This window comes from Neolamprologus brichardi, chromosome 2 (assembly GCF_056152115.1).
Source record: "Neolamprologus brichardi isolate AB-2024 chromosome 2, ASM5615211v1, whole genome shotgun sequence".
NCBI classification, from domain to species: domain Eukaryota; kingdom Metazoa; phylum Chordata; class Actinopteri; order Cichliformes; family Cichlidae; genus Neolamprologus; species Neolamprologus brichardi.
In genome coordinates, this window is record NC_142105.1 from 8,427,874 (window position 1) to 8,443,344 (window position 15,471).

The 15,471-nt window shown below is 41.3% G+C and overlaps 1 protein-coding gene across 4 annotated transcripts in view; it reads left to right on the plus strand.

Moving 5' to 3' along the window:
• The window catches only part of slc44a1b (solute carrier family 44 member 1b), a 31,337-nt gene that overhangs the window by 8,019 nt on the left and 7,847 nt on the right, over positions 1-15,471 (plus strand). For all 4 annotated transcript variants that reach the window (XM_006797601.2, XM_087846967.1, XM_006797602.3 and 1 more), the window contains exons 3-14: positions 1,794-1,936; positions 3,918-4,054; positions 8,748-8,841; positions 8,922-9,091; positions 9,215-9,304; positions 9,394-9,551; positions 9,637-9,823; positions 10,282-10,450; positions 12,083-12,239; positions 13,261-13,344; positions 13,420-13,557; positions 14,223-14,459. In XM_006797601.2, the coding sequence (XP_006797664.2) occupies positions 1,794-1,936; positions 3,918-4,054; positions 8,748-8,841; positions 8,922-9,091; positions 9,215-9,304; positions 9,394-9,551; positions 9,637-9,823; positions 10,282-10,450; positions 12,083-12,239; positions 13,261-13,344; positions 13,420-13,557; positions 14,223-14,459 (1,764 nt within the window). The remainder of the gene's footprint in view (positions 1-1,793; positions 1,937-3,917; positions 4,055-8,747; positions 8,842-8,921; positions 9,092-9,214; positions 9,305-9,393; positions 9,552-9,636; positions 9,824-10,281; positions 10,451-12,082; positions 12,240-13,260; positions 13,345-13,419; positions 13,558-14,222; positions 14,460-15,471) is intronic.

The following is a 15,471-nucleotide window of genomic DNA, read 5'->3' on the forward strand; positions in this document are numbered from 1 at the left end:
GTGAACACTTTGAGAGAAAAAAACATGTATGAAAAGTAAAGTCGGTGAAACTTGCCTTTACAGCTTTGTCTTGTTAAGAATCGACTTGAAGAAACTGTTTGCACTGTAGTTAGAAGCCCCTTCAAACTGCTGCCTGCCTCTGTAATATGTTTGGTGTTGTTGATGTTCTAACAGCGTTTCTGTTTGAGTTGATTTATGAGGAAAATTACTTACTGGACATGCAGCTGAATACTTTTCTGCTGCCACAAGCACAGATACAGAAAATCTTTACCAGCTTGTGCCACAGTGACTGCATTCATTTTACATTTTAACCCCTTATTGTAGATTTTGACTTAATAAGTCTTCAGTTTTTTCTATATTTTATATATAGTTAGCCATTGTAACATAGTAATCGCTGACGATGGATTACTGCTGAAACGCCGCTGAGTCTTTGCCCTTTAATTAACATGGTTAAGTAGTCTTTCTTCCTTTTCAGCTTAGTAATTACACAACTTTTGGGTTCTCTTACATCTTAAATTTCTGTAAAAAAACCTCAGAAATAAAGAAAAGACAGCACAGATTGCTTTACTTTTCAAGGTGAAAGAGAAAGATGTTCATTCGCTGGCCCTGGTGGGTTCAACAACTCAAGCGTGTTAGAACATCAACAACATCTCCTGCCAGACTTATTGAGGCAAGCAGCAGTTTGAAGAGACCTGTAACTACAGCACAGCAGTGATAAAACTCATTTTTATTTGCGGCACGTCTGAAGGCAGAAGGCCAGGCTGTATGATGTGGGCAAACACCCTGATTATTTAGGTGTATTATTTTTTGACTCGGCACCACGACATGTTTGGTTTTATTAAATGCCTCAGATTCTAAGATTATTGTGGTAACAGGAAGTAGCAGCAGGAACAGAGCAGGCAGCTGATTGGCTTTTAGAGCCTCAGGCAGAGCTCTGACTGGTCAAGAGTCGTTTGATTTTACAACTGAAGTGAGTACAGGAATAGATGCATGAAAATTTTATGATGAGTAAATGGACTGGTTCTTATATAGCGCTTTTCTACTTTGTCCGAGCACTCAAAGCGCTTTATACAGCTAATTCATTCAACCAATCACACAAGCACTTCTAAGCTTAAGTGCTAAGTATCTAACATTCATACTCCGATGGATGCATCGGAGAGCAACATGGGGTTAGTATCTTGCCCAAGGATCTTTGGCATGCAGACTGGAGCAGCCTGGGATTGAACCACCGACCTTCTGGTTAGTGATCCGCTCTGCCACCTGAGCTACAGCCACCCCTACAGAGGGGTGGCTGTAGCTCAGGTGGTGTAGCTCAGGTTTATTCTCTACTGAGCTACAGTGGATCTGAACCTGTTCAGGTCAGAACATCTGCTATTCAGCCCTGATTTCTGTGGATTTAAACATTTTAGATGTCACGTGGTCTTAGATTTTTCACAGTGATGTCCTGACGGGGTTTTTACTGGAACTCATCCTGAGTTTGGTTATTTTATGTGCTGCTGAGATGAGAGTCATGAAAGTTTCCATATATATTCATAGTCTGGTGCAAGTATCAGTACAGATAAAACACAACAGATTTTGCCAACCATGCAAAAGCTGTAGGCCCAGATTCAAATCTATGCAGTTGATCAGATTAGATTATTGACTGAAGATAAATTAACATGTAACTGGAGAATGTGACAACAGTAGATGGGATACAGTGCACTGAGGGATGAGATTCAGTGAATATAGACAGCAAGAAACGCGCCTGTTGCTAAAGGTGTGTTGCTCTCGCTGACTCTCTTTCTATCCTCCAGGGCAGCATCTGCGGGTTCACCATCGCCACCGGCGGCGCCGCTCGCCTCGTCTTCGGATATGACAGCTATGGCAACACCTGCGGCCAACGAAATGAACAGATTGAAGGCGTCAGGCTGAGTGGCCTCGACCACACTGACAGGAAGTAAGTACTGAGGTTTTTACTGTTCCTCATACAGTTAAAGTGTTGAGTTTGTTACTGTTTGACAGGAATCTGTGCATTTTGAAGTTACTTCTGACTATTTGAGAAACAAAAATGTGATATTTGAATAAATATATACTCCCCTTAACAAAGCAATGTTTAAAAACAGGTTATCAGAGGAGAGATTTTGTGTATGAATTTGTCTGTCGGAAAAACTCGCGACTACAGGAATTCTTTAGTTTGGCGTATCTTGGTTTATAGGTTGTATTAAGGTGTTCATCTTTACAGTTTATAAAGCTCTTTCAGTGCATAGCAGTTTCGATTATTGTGTTGATATTTTATTGCACAGTGCTGTGTTTTGTGTCTAATAATTAGGATTTTATTGCATAAATATTTTAGTTTTTTTTAAGTTAGCAGGGTCTTTTTGCAGTTTTGTTTAATTTATTTTGTGCTGCTGGTGGTGATATATGTAAATAATTTAATTTCACTGTAATTCTTTAGTATTTTTGTTTGTATTCTGGTTGTGTTGCACGTCTGTCCTGTACAGTCTGTCTTTGTTAATTTGCAGTATTACTGATGTAGTACTTGGGTATTTTTAGAGCGTTGTGGCAGCTCATCCTGGCACTTTAATACTCGATGCGTTTGAGGTCCTGTGGGAGAGTTCAGCATTGATTATGCTGACACTAGCTGAGAGCTGTGACTCATCTCACACACACACACACGCAGAGCTCCACCTGCTGGAGGGTGAGCAGCTGTTGGAGTTTGGAGGCGATGTCAGACCTACTTTTACACACGGTACAGATCTTTGTTAGACATCTGTCAGCTCTTTACTGTGTCAGACTGTTTGATCTCTGAGACATTCTGACTGATGTGGGATCAGATGTAGTCCTTCAGCTGATATAAACCCACGGGAACACGAGGCTGAACAGAGAGCGAGGTGATTTCAGGTGAAGTGAGCGGGATCACAGGATCACAGATTCCTGCGCCTGTAGGAGAGGAACGGCGAGGGTTTGAGTCTCTGCAGGCTCTTTGTGGCTCTTTGTTTCCATTTGTTGTTGAGTCACACGTTTCTCCCACATCTACATTCCTGCATTCTGCTCAGCTTTAATCCTCCTCTGCTCAGTCTCAGCTTCTATTTTTACTCAAACACTTCTGTTCATGACTCAAGTCGGGATTATCAAACTGGGCAGAGTGGGCAGCACTGCCAAAATTCAGCAGTCAGTTCAAGTCTACAGTACGTGAAACAGTCAGATAGTAGCAGCACTGATACACGATGGACTGAAGAGCAGGCAGCTGATGTAGTGCTCGAGCTGGGTTTTGTATAATAATGAGGTTGATTAATAATAAAATGGATCATGAGTATAAAATTATAACTTACACTCCGTTTATCCAGTTTTTAAAGTATATTTGTGTGATTGCATTCTATTGCAGTCTCGACACGCCTCTTTTAATAGAAATTAGGTGTAAAATATTCCTGTTCTTAAACATTTCTGCAGTTGATATTTATTTGAATGTGATCCTTTAAAACTGATACTTTAAAACTCACTTAATAAGTAGGTCCATTCAACCCTACTGAAGGCCTTCCCTGCACTTAAAGACACTTAAAGGACTTTATCAGAAGCTTTTTTGCTTTATTTATAATATTTGGTACTCTTCTAAAATCGGGAAAAAATGCATTGTGTTCTTTATCAGCAATTCCTGAAATTAAATTTTGATAAAGTTACTGGCTTCATGTCTTCATATTTATTAGAAAATGGAGATTTTTCTGGTTTTAGAAGCACCATTTGTTAAATGTTTTAAATGCCAATCCACTGCTGACCTATTTGGTCTCACTCTTTTTTAGATTTTAAGGTCTTTGGAGGCATTTACCTGTGTTTATATATATATATATATATATATATATATATATATATATATATATTGAGTAATTTTTTCTATTATAAATGTCGATGTGCTGACTTCCTGTACTTTTTGTCGCTTACAGGTTTGTTTTCTTCCTGGATCCCTGTAACATCGACATTGTTCAAAGGAAAATCAAGTCGATGGCTCTTTGTGTGTCTCTGTGTCCCACAGAGGAGCTGAAGACCTACCAGGACCTGAAGAGGTTCGCTATGGTCAATGGTGAGGGCATAAATGTCACACGACTCCTTGCACGCTTGAATAGGTGTCTGGATATCCAAATATAATTTTACACGTCTGAGCTGAGGGACAAAGAGGCTTTGTTCTAGGCTTTAGAGGCAGGAGAGGGTGTTGATGGGAAATGTATTTGAATCTGTGTCTTTATTTGTTCAGCAAGGTCAAACATTTAAAGCAGGTAAAGTTTTTGAGGTATAAACAGATTATATGTTAAAGATGAAAACAGGTGAAGCTGGCCGGGGTGATGTGTTGGAGGTGAAAACTGAAAGGTGACGATTGTGTTGAGATGTTAAAGAGTGTTAAAGAGGAAAGCCGATGAAGTATTGAAGCTTAAAGCAGGTGAACCATTAAAGATAGAAGTAAGTAAACAGCTGGAGGTGAAAGCAAGTGATGTCTTGAAGTTGTGACGACCCTTAGGCACTAGATGTCCCTGTTTTGGTTTTGGTTTTGTGGTCTTGTCTGATTTGGAGAGTAATTAGCTGTGAGAGCTAGGCCCAGTGAAACACTCCCTCCTGCCTGCACTTGCATTGCTCCCTGTCCTGGTTTGGATTTGAAACCAACCTTCTAAACTGGACCAGTTCAGCTGCATCATGTTTTCTTGTGTTATTTTTTGCTTTGCACACATTCTGCAGCATGCATGTGCAAGCTTTACACTTCTGACAAAGGCATTCTCTGTAATGATTTTTTTTATAAATAATCATTTTCCAGCATGCAAAAGTGTTAAAGATGTAACGGGTGATCTGCTGAAGGTGAAAACATACAATGTGCTGAATCTGAAAGCTGGTGTTAAATATGAAGGGTGGGTGATGCGTTGGAGGCGACAAGCAGGTGGAGTGCTGGAAGTGGCGGGGGATTGGGGGGTGCACCGTGTGACTCGATGTTCTCACAAAGACCGAAGTACGAACATGTTGCTGGTTTTAAAGGAAGCAGTGATGTCAGCACTTGGCCGACCGCGCGCCATCGCGTCACCGTGATGATTGAATGTCTGCAGACCGGACACACCAACAGTATACTGAACTTACAGTACAGTAACAAAGGCAGCATTAATGCGTGCCGTGTCATTGGTGCCACTCTGCTCTGCTTCTCCTCCATCATGGCTGCTCTGTGACTCAGAGCCTTCACTGTTCACTTGAGACACAAACGTGTTGAAACATGACGGCAGACCCTCGGTCAGGTGACCTCACAGCTCCTCCGGCAGTCGTTTATAAAGGATCCACTGTCACAGATTCACACAGAGGAACTAGTTTCTCTGCTACACCTGAGCAGCCTGTCACAGAGGCCCAGCTCCAGCACGCTCACACTCCGTTTGTTCATACAAGCGGAAATATTCATATCTGTGTTTCAGATTAAACTTTCAAAATAAAAATCAAATCAAGTTCACAGTCAGGAATGATACAAACTGGGCATATTAGTCAAATGACTGGGCATATTGGGGACTAGTTTCTCTTGGAGCTGTTTGCACTGGATGGTGTTTTTTTCCCCTCTTCAGCCAAGACATTTTAATGATTGTAGTCATCTGAGCTTTGCATGTTTCTTTTGTTTGAGTTCTTCCCTCCTAAGAATGGTGCCTTTGGGTGGTGATTATGTATGGCAGCAAGCATGATCACTGTGGAGAGCAGAGGTAGTGATACCTTTTTGATACAAATATGTGCAATTTTCTGCAATATGTCTATGTTGCACCAATAAATGAAAGCGCAAGTAACTAACTGGTTTAAAAATAGTATCATACCACTAGAGTATATCAGTATAGTATATCCATGTACACTTCAGAGTCCATCTTTAACCAGCAGTGGCCTAGTGTCACTGGAAGCTAAACTGGTCCATGCATCACACTGTCTAGACTGCACACTGTATGGATGTGGTTTGCTTCAGATCCTGAGCTGTTCAATGCCTCCTCCATCCATTTTCCCTCCATCATTACTCTACATGTTTATTTTGGTTTTGTCTGTCTGCTGTTTCAGAGCTATAGGTTTTGCGGCTTGTGCTGAACCCACTGGAGTTGCTCTCTGAAGTTGTGTCTTTATGGTAAACTTGAGCAACAATATGTTTACCTCCTGGAAAGTGTTCTTTTTTCTTGACCATGGAAAGGATCCTATGATCATCCTTCACTGTTGTCTTCTGTGGACGTGCAGACCTTTTAGTGCTGCTGGGCCCAACATTGTGTTCGAGTTTTCTTCTGAATGTACCAAACTATCGATCTATCCTTGCCTAGTGTCACAGGTCGTGGGAACAGTGAAGGATTTGTATTGTGCTTAGGGTAGTTGAACTGGCTGCATGCTGTGGGTTCACACAAGCAGCTGCCAATAGCAGATGGACCTGGACTCATCTATCAACCTTTTAGCTGTTTAATTTATGATGAATTAATGAAACTCTGTACCACAGGTTACATTTGGCCCCTGGAAGTTGTCTATGTAGTACAGACCTATAAACTTTTCCTCCAGATGTCAAGGCCAGAGGGCCAACATGAGGGAATGGACTTGAATGCAGACCACACTTGGAGTCAGGGACTGTGAGCAAAATAGACTGTTATTACAGAGCGTGAACTGAGGCACAAAGTGTACAGAAATGCAAGGAGCGATAGCAAGTATACCATAAACTTAGGGCAAGTGACAAAGCAAACTAGGAAGCTACTACTCAAATAATTCTTTGATACATTATGAACAGGAGTAATACAATAATGTACTAGTTCCTTGAACTGTACCATAATCACGTGAAGTATACTATGAAGCAAAGAAACAACACTATAAAAGTCACACGATTGCAAAAACACTGAAATGAGTGGTTAGTAAATCACTACGTGAACTGTGACATGGTCTGTGAGGGAGCGTTGGGGTTGTTGTGGACGAGGGCTGGGGACCCAACACTGGGTAACATCCAGTGCAGGACCCATGGGGTGTGGGACAGAGGGAAAGGGTGTGGCGTAATTCTCAGAGTCACTGAAACAAGGGAAACAAGTGTTAGAAGGGATGCCAGATGCGGATCCAAGGCGTAGGTTGCAAATTGCAAACAGTCTTACTTTTCACAGGCGGCGGCGAAACATAGAGGGGTTGGTGCGGATGGGGTGTAGAGGTACTCCGATGAGTAAATCCGTTAATGTCAGAGTGCTGGACAGGAAGGCAGGCAGGTGAGTGTAAGTGGAGAAGCTGCGTGCTGACCAGTGACTGAACCAAGACAGGTTATGGCAGTGAGTTTCAGCAACATCCAGAGGTTTTCTGTGAGCAGAAGGTACAAGGGTAATACAAGAATAACTATGGCAAGATACTGTCACTGTGGCGGCCTTGACTAACGAGGCTTAGCAGACGATCTGGTGGGGAGTGAATATGAGCACTGATTTCAAGAAGCCAGCAGCCCAGATTACACTCAGGTGCAGCCTGTCAGCGGTGATGCGGCAGATACGCTCAGAGTGGAAAACCCCAGCGCTCACCCCGACCATCAGCTTGGATGTGAAAACCATGAAAGTCTGCATGTTAAGATCATACTGATTCTATAACTTGAGGACTAGAATACCAATATTGTGAATATCAAAAAAAAACAAATTTAGCAGAACAGCAGAACAGCTTATAGTTGAACAGTGGTGCCTTTTTGTACTTTTAGTGACTTGATCCCATAAGTGCATCTACTAAAAATCTTGGATGAGTATCAATATTGGTGACCTTGACCTCAAGGTTAAGGTCAAAGGTCATGTTTACTAAAAATCTTGTGAATGCAATAGGTGTATTTACACAGGAAGAATATAATATAGGCTTCTCATACTAATAACTTAACTGACAATCTCTGACACTTTGCAATTTGACAATCTTGATCCGATTCATGCATTTTTGTTTTGCAGGTTTCTCAATGACGCAGAAAGCAATATGTAGTTAAAATGGTGTCAGTGTTTCAGTGTTTTGACACAATGACACTCAAAGCTTTTTCCCAGTTTACATTCAGGGAATTTTCATAATGATAATCACGCTTCTGGATGTTCAGGCCAGGGCACAATTTGATTGCAAAAATGTTAAAAGATGTTAATGTTGTTTCAACATTATACAATAAGCATAGAACAACTTTTAGCCTTGTTAAAATGTAAAAGTGGGATTGTGCCACCTAAAGATTCAACTGCCAGGAGGCTGAGGCGCTGGCACCTGCCAGAATTTTATAAAGTTTATTTTACTGAGTGCTTTGAGTGCTCAGTGAGAGTAGAAAAGCGCTATATAAGAACCAGTCCATTTACCATTTATCTGAATTGTCCTGTGAAGTACTTTGTTCTGAAAAACAGTTTATAAATAAAGATTATTATTATGTTTTATTGTTTTTAAAATGGTTAAGCCAGTAAAAACCTATTTCAGGAACTGTTTGATTTACTGAAACAGATGTGCTTCCATTAGGTCATGCATATTGTCTGCAAACATCAGTCTGACGCTGTTGGCATAAACCAAATTATATTATCAACATATAGTGATAGTTGATGGTCAACGTGTCCTGTTGTTAACCCATAGATTTGTGGGTATGATTGTACAGTTACTGCAAAAGTGGAATTGCTAGTGTAAACAGCAGCGGTAGCAGAGGACCATCCCAGTGAGACTTTAAAGAACTAGGATCATTAAACCTTGTCAAAGACCTTCTCTGCATCTAAAGGGCCGTATTAGAAGTTATTTTATTATTATTTAAAATATGATGGTGTTTTTTTTTCTTTCAGGTTCTGAGCTGTGCTCCTATGAGTTAGCAGCTCATAGATATCCTGTTCTCGAACAGAGGACCACTAAATGCCCCAAACTACCTGTTCCACCAAGGTATGTAGCAGCTTTTCACCCCAAAGTCGCTTGCTTTTTTGCTTTTTCTGTGACCTCTGACCTCTGTCTTCCATTCTCAGTAAACCGCTGCCCGTGTTTAATCGCTGCACTCCGGTGGACATCTCCTGCTACGCAAGGTTTGCTGAGGCTGTGGTGACGTTTGTCGGGGATAACAGTGTTCTGCACCGACTGATCGCTGGCGTCGCTGCCAGTAAAGAGATCATCATCGGACTTTGTGTCCTCGCACTGTGTGAGAACAAGCATCAACCTCTAAGACGAAAATCTAATTCTCATATGGAAGTGCTAAAAACTGCAATTCTTCTAATGGCCACTTGAGGCTCTAACATCACTTTTTTTTGCCTGTCTTTTTCAGTCCTCTCCATGATCCTCATGGTGATCATTCGTTACATCTCTGCTGTCCTCGTCTGGATCCTCACCTCACTGGTTGTCCTTGGATCCCTTGGTGAGATCACTTCCTGTCTGTTTGTTGCATTAAAAGATATAAACAGATGAAATGTGTCTGAAATCAGGGCTCTGCTTTTTGTGTCTAAGCGGGGACTAGTGTGCTCTGGTGGCTCTACATTGACTACCGGCTATACGGGAACGACACTTCCTCTAAAGTACTGAAGGAAGCGAAGGAGGAGGTGGAGGTCACCAGAGATAGCGGACAGGCGCTGCTTGTCTATGCCGTTGCTGCCACTGTATTCACTGTATGTACTCGACATCAAACAGAGCATAGAAAGTGTGATCGATTGGTGTTTTAAACCCGAGACTGACTGTGTGTTTTGTCTCCAGATCATCCTCCTGCTGCTGATGCTCTTCATGAGGAAACGAGTAGCTCTGACCATTGCTCTGTTCCACGTGGCTGGAAAAGTCTTCATCCACCTCCCCCTCCTCACCCTGCAGCCCTTTGTCACCTTCTTTGCCCTCCTGCTCTTTTGGATCTACTGGATCCTGGTCCTTCTCTTCTTGGGAACCACCGGTCAGTTGCAGCAGTCAAAGAGAAAAGCTGACATCATAAACACGGAGCTGTCCCTCTGATGTGCTCATTTCTAATCCTATCTCTCCTGGTTACTCCCAGTGAACATCTTAACACCTTCAACTCTGCTACTGCTACCTTGGCCTCCTGTCTTCAGTTTAAACTACAATGCTGTTAGATATTCATCTTTGTTTTGCTAATAAGTCAAACAGCTGGTATATATTTGGTTGACATGTCCAAGATCTACAGTTTCTCTCTGTTCTTGTTGTACCTTTTGGTTGTACTGACTCATTCGTAAATCATTTATCCTATAAATTATGCTTGAACCAATTTGGGCGAATCGCGGTACTGGAAACTATCTCTGTGGATTTGTGTTTCTGTTGAACGTTGAATGTAAAGTAGCAGATTTCATTTAGCTTTAGTCATCAAATTATTCTTATTTGCTCTGTGTGGTCGTGCAGGTAACCCCGTACAGAACGAGGAGACGGGGCTGACGGAGTTCAGACTGACCGGTCCTCTTCAGTACTTGACCTGGTACCATGCTGTGGGCCTGGTCTGGATCAGTGAGTTCATCCTGGCCTGTCAGCAGATGACTGTGGCCGGCGCTGTGGTCACGTACTATTTCACAAGGTGAGTCTATACTACACTTTACATACCTTTTTCATACTTGATATTTCACTTGGGAATTTGGTATATGATGGTATTTAAATAGAAAAGACAGCTTCTTTTCGCCTGAGCCACTGACTGTAATCGATGTAGTAAAGCAACATGGTGGAAAGTGGCTAAAATCAGCTTGGATACTTTTAGGAAAATGAACAGCTGGTCTGTAGGTATTTGGACAATGACAGCAGGATCACGTGTCTCTCTTTCTCCATACCTTTCTTTAGCAATCGTTCTGGTATAAATTTATCTGTACAGGCTCATTAGATGTTTTGTCATAAAGTCTAATCTAAGATAAGATAAGGTGACTTTTATTAGTCCCACACGTGGGAAATTTGTTTTGTTACAGCAGGAAGGGGACAGTGCAAAGTTACATAGCAAAAATTAGAAAAACACTGGAATAAGATAAGAATAAGATACTGTACACAATAGAATAGCATAAAATAAAATAAAATACTATATATAATAGAATAAAATAGAATACAAATGCTATATACAACTGAGTATAATACAACGATGCCAGAAAAGAGTATTGCACTTAGTATTATTGCTTTTGCACATGTGTGGATGTGTGTGTTTGGTCAGTTGGAGTCTTTGTTGTACAGTCTGACAGCAGTGGGGAGGAAAGACCTGCGAAATCTCTCCATCCCACACCGTGGGTGCTGCAGCCTGCCACTGAAGGAGCTGCTCAGTGCTCTCAGAGTCTCCTGCATGTGATGGGAGATGTTGTCCAACAGGGATGACAGCTTAGCCACATTCTCCTGTCACTCACCACCTCCACTTGTCAAGAGGGCATCCTAGAACAGAGCTGGCCCTCCTGTTCAGTCTCTTCCTGTCCCCAGCAGAGATGCTGCCACCCCTGCAGACCACACCATAAAAGATGGCTGAGGCCACCACAGAGTCATAGAAGCACTTCAGTAGTGGGCCCTTCACTCCAAACGACCTAAGTCTCCGCAGCAGGTACAGCCTGCTCTGCCCTTTTCTGTAGAGGGCGTCTGAATTATGAGTCCAGTCAAGTTTATTGTTCAAATGAACACCAAGGTACCTGTAGCTGTCCAGAGTCTCAATGTCCATACCTTGAGTGTTTAGTGGTTGCAGTGGAGGATGTTTGTGCCTGCAGACATCTACCACCAGCTCCTTGGTTTTACTAGTGTTGATCTGGAGGTAGTTCTGCTGGCTAATCTGGTCCTCTTATTGGTTGTAAGCAGTGGGTTGCGGCTTGTTGTAAACAAGCTGCAAAAAAACAATATTTTTGAAGGTTTCTCTTGATTGTAGACATTGGCCGTGATACTTCTAGAGAGTGCGCTTCAGTCATATCGTAATTGTTTGAAGTAAAGTACACTGTGGAGGTGTACAGAGTCAAAATTACAAAAAAATTATTATGCTTGTTTTTTCTCAAGGTATTAAAATCATACTGTCTGTATTTCTAGTCACTCTGGTATACAATGACAGCATAATACTGCATCTTTTTAGCCTGCCTTTTTAAACTCTGGGTTTCAGAGTGGATTCTCCACATGCGTACCCCCTCGTTTCAGGAAACATAAAGGTTCTTCTAAATGTCTCCTGGCAGGAAAGACTCTTAACCAGGACTTTGTGTTTCAGGGACAAGAACCGACTCCCAGTGACTCCAATCCTGTCCTCAGTCCTGAGGCTGGTCCGGTACCACCTGGGCACAGTTGCTAAAGGATCCTTCATCATCACACTGGTCAAGATCCCACGACTCATCCTCATGTACATCCATAATCAGCTCAAAGGAAAGGTACAAAAACTTTATTTACTAGACTGTTAAGATAAGATAAACCTTTATTAGTCCCACATCTGGGAAATTCTTTGTGTCACAGCAGAAAGTGGACAGTGCAAAGTTACAGCAGCAAAAATTAAGAAAAACAATGGAATAGAATAAGATAAAAGAATAACATACTATATAAAAATAGAATAAAATGCTATAACTAGCACAAAGCAGTAGTGCATGATGGCAGAATATAATTGCTAAGACTTAAGTTAGAACGTTACAAGAAGAGAGGAAAGAGGAAATAAGAAAAAAGCTCAGAAATGAGCAGAGCTGCCGTAACAGGCTGCCACACGCCAGAAGCCTTTAAAAAAATTAGTTATCACTTTTACTAAACATGAAGTAATAAAGCAATAAGATGCAAACAAAATACCTAAAATCAAAGTTTTATTTATTCAAATAAATAATTTTTAAAGAGGACAGTGCTTAGTATAAACTGAATATATACCAAGTAAATGTTATTTCACCAGATCCCATTAAATTTAAGATTTTACATTGATTTTATGTAACAATTAGTTAAAGAAAGCATTTAGGCAGATTTTCTTATTTTCTGTATGCCCTCTTGAAACTCCTGATGAATACTGAGATGTGCGTAGGTTTATGGATTTAGTAGGGAACCTTACCATGACATTGTCACTTAGAAGAACAATGTGAACCTGTCAGTGGCGAACACACTGTTGCTAAGATTACACGGAAGTGATTCATTGAACAGTTTCACCAATTATGATCAAACTGGAAAAAAAAAACATCAGAAGAATGACTTGATGTCCTTTAAAGGTTTGGTAACAATACAGACCGAAGGGCATCCATCTCTATGCTGATGATGTTTTGGTGTTCATACCGAAGTCTCCTCATCACTACCACACCATTTCTGTTGCATTAACAACTCGTTCGTCCTTTTTTTAAATGATTACATGTACAGTGTGTTGTATGTGACATGTAAACATAAATACATTTTATATATAACCTGATATTATCTGTTGTTTATCAGGAGAATGCGTGCGCTCGCTGTATGCTGAAAACTTGTATCTGTTGTCTGTGGTGTTTGGAGAAGTGCCTCAACTATCTCAATCAGGTAATACTTCACCCTCTTCTCTTCTCTTCTCTTCATTGATATAATCATCTCACCATATCTGGTTTTATTTCCCAGAATGCATATGCAGCCACAGCCATCAACAGCACCAGTTTCTGCACGTCTGCACGTGACGCCTTCGTGATCCTGGTAGAAAACGCGCTGCGAGTCGCCACAATAAACGCCATTGGAGACTTTGTGCTCTTCCTGGGGAAGGTGAGGCGGGAGCTTGATTTTTCATTTTTTCTGCCAGTTTGTGCTGCTTTGGAGGAAGGATCTTCACTTTGACCGTGATCACCTAACTGAATGTTGCTGTAAGAGAGCTTTGAGTGCTCAGCTACAGCAGAAAAGCACTATATAAGAACCAGTCCATTTACCATTTACAGTTCTGTGAGATTAAGTTCAGAATTTCCAAAATATTGACTTTAAACACTTTTACTGGTCCCGTGAAATGAGATTTGATGCCATGCCTAAATGTTTTTTCTATACTATACGTATACGCCAGTATAGGTGGGGAAAGGAGCTATTAGCTAGCCAGATCCAGAAACAGTGCTATTATGTTCATCTTCCTTCCTTTTCTTTGCATTTGTTTTTTAGCTGTAAAATCTAGTGGCAGGGAGGGCTTTCATCTTGGCTTTTGTCCACCATTCTCCTGTCACTCACAGACAGATAAATTTCTAGCTTACAAACACCCCAGCAGAGCTGGAGCTGATGTTGACTGGTAGGTTACCTGTCTAAGGTGTTCTCGGAAGCTCTGTTGCTTTCTGTCTTTAGTAGGAAAAAAGTAGCTAGTGAACTTTGAAGCATCACCGCATATGGACAGTGGATTTCAGTTTTTCTTTTCCCACCTGTCATCAGTTTATTTGAATATATCTCCTCAGATCCTGATTGTGACGACAACGGCGTTCGCTGGAGTCCTCCTCCTGAACTACCAGCGGGATTACGCAGAGTGGCTGCTGCCGCTCATCATCGTGTGTCTTTTCTCCTTCCTGGTGGCCCACTGCTTCCTGTCCATCTTTGAGATTGTGGTGGACGTCCTCTTCCTCTGCTTCGCCATTGATACAAAGTACAACGATGGCACTCCAGGGAAGGAGTTCTTCATGGACAAAGCTCTGATGGTGAGATCTTTCGTCTGTCTCCCTCAGAGCTCGGTGAATTTACTAAAAGGACTGATATGGTAACATTCAACTCTGAAAATATGTTAGTGTAATGATGACCTGCAGCAATGTTCCCTCTAAGCTGTGCGCATGCGCAATTGCGCACTGCTAGCACGGTCTCTGCGTTAAAACTTTAACAATTCTGTTTTGCAGTGTTAGTCAGTAAGTGACTGGCTGCTGGGATTAGAACGATGCCACCTTATCCCATAGTCCAGCCAATAATGCGATTCACATTCGTATATATGCAGCTAATCAACGTCGTTGACAGGCTATGACAGCGTCCTTATGTGCCGACACCGGTGTTCAAATTCAAATTCAAATTTTATTTGTCACATACACAGTCATACACAGTACGATATGCAGTGAAATGCTTAGACAACTGCTCGTGACCTAAAGAAAAAGGGTAAATTTAACTAGGAAGGAATAAAATAAAATAAAATATAAAAATTAGGTTAAAAATGAGATAACTGTACAACACAAATTAGAATGAAGGGTAAATTTAACTGGGAAAGAATAAGATAAAATATATAAATTAAAGTTGAAAATAAAATAACTGTACAACAAAATACACAATACACAGTATAGAAATATATAAGAATGTATGAAGAAATATAAATATATATATTCACAATAACAGTAGCTGTACAAGTATTAACTGGAAATGAGGAATATAATGTCCAGTGTTGTGCAATCCACATTATTTAGTGTCTTGTGCAGTGCAAATATGCTTAAAGTGATTTAAGTGATGAAGTGAAAACAATGTCCAGAATGTCCAGTGTGTGTGTAAGAACTATATGTGTGGGTCAGTACTGTGTGGTGGTGTGATTGAGAGACTGTATCGCCTGCGGGAAGAAGCTCCTCCTCAGTCTCTCTGTGTTGGTCTTCAGGGAGCGGAATCGCTTTCCTGACCTCAACAGAGAGAACAGTCTGTTGTTGGGATGGCTGAGGTCCTTCACGATCTTCCTGGCCTTGG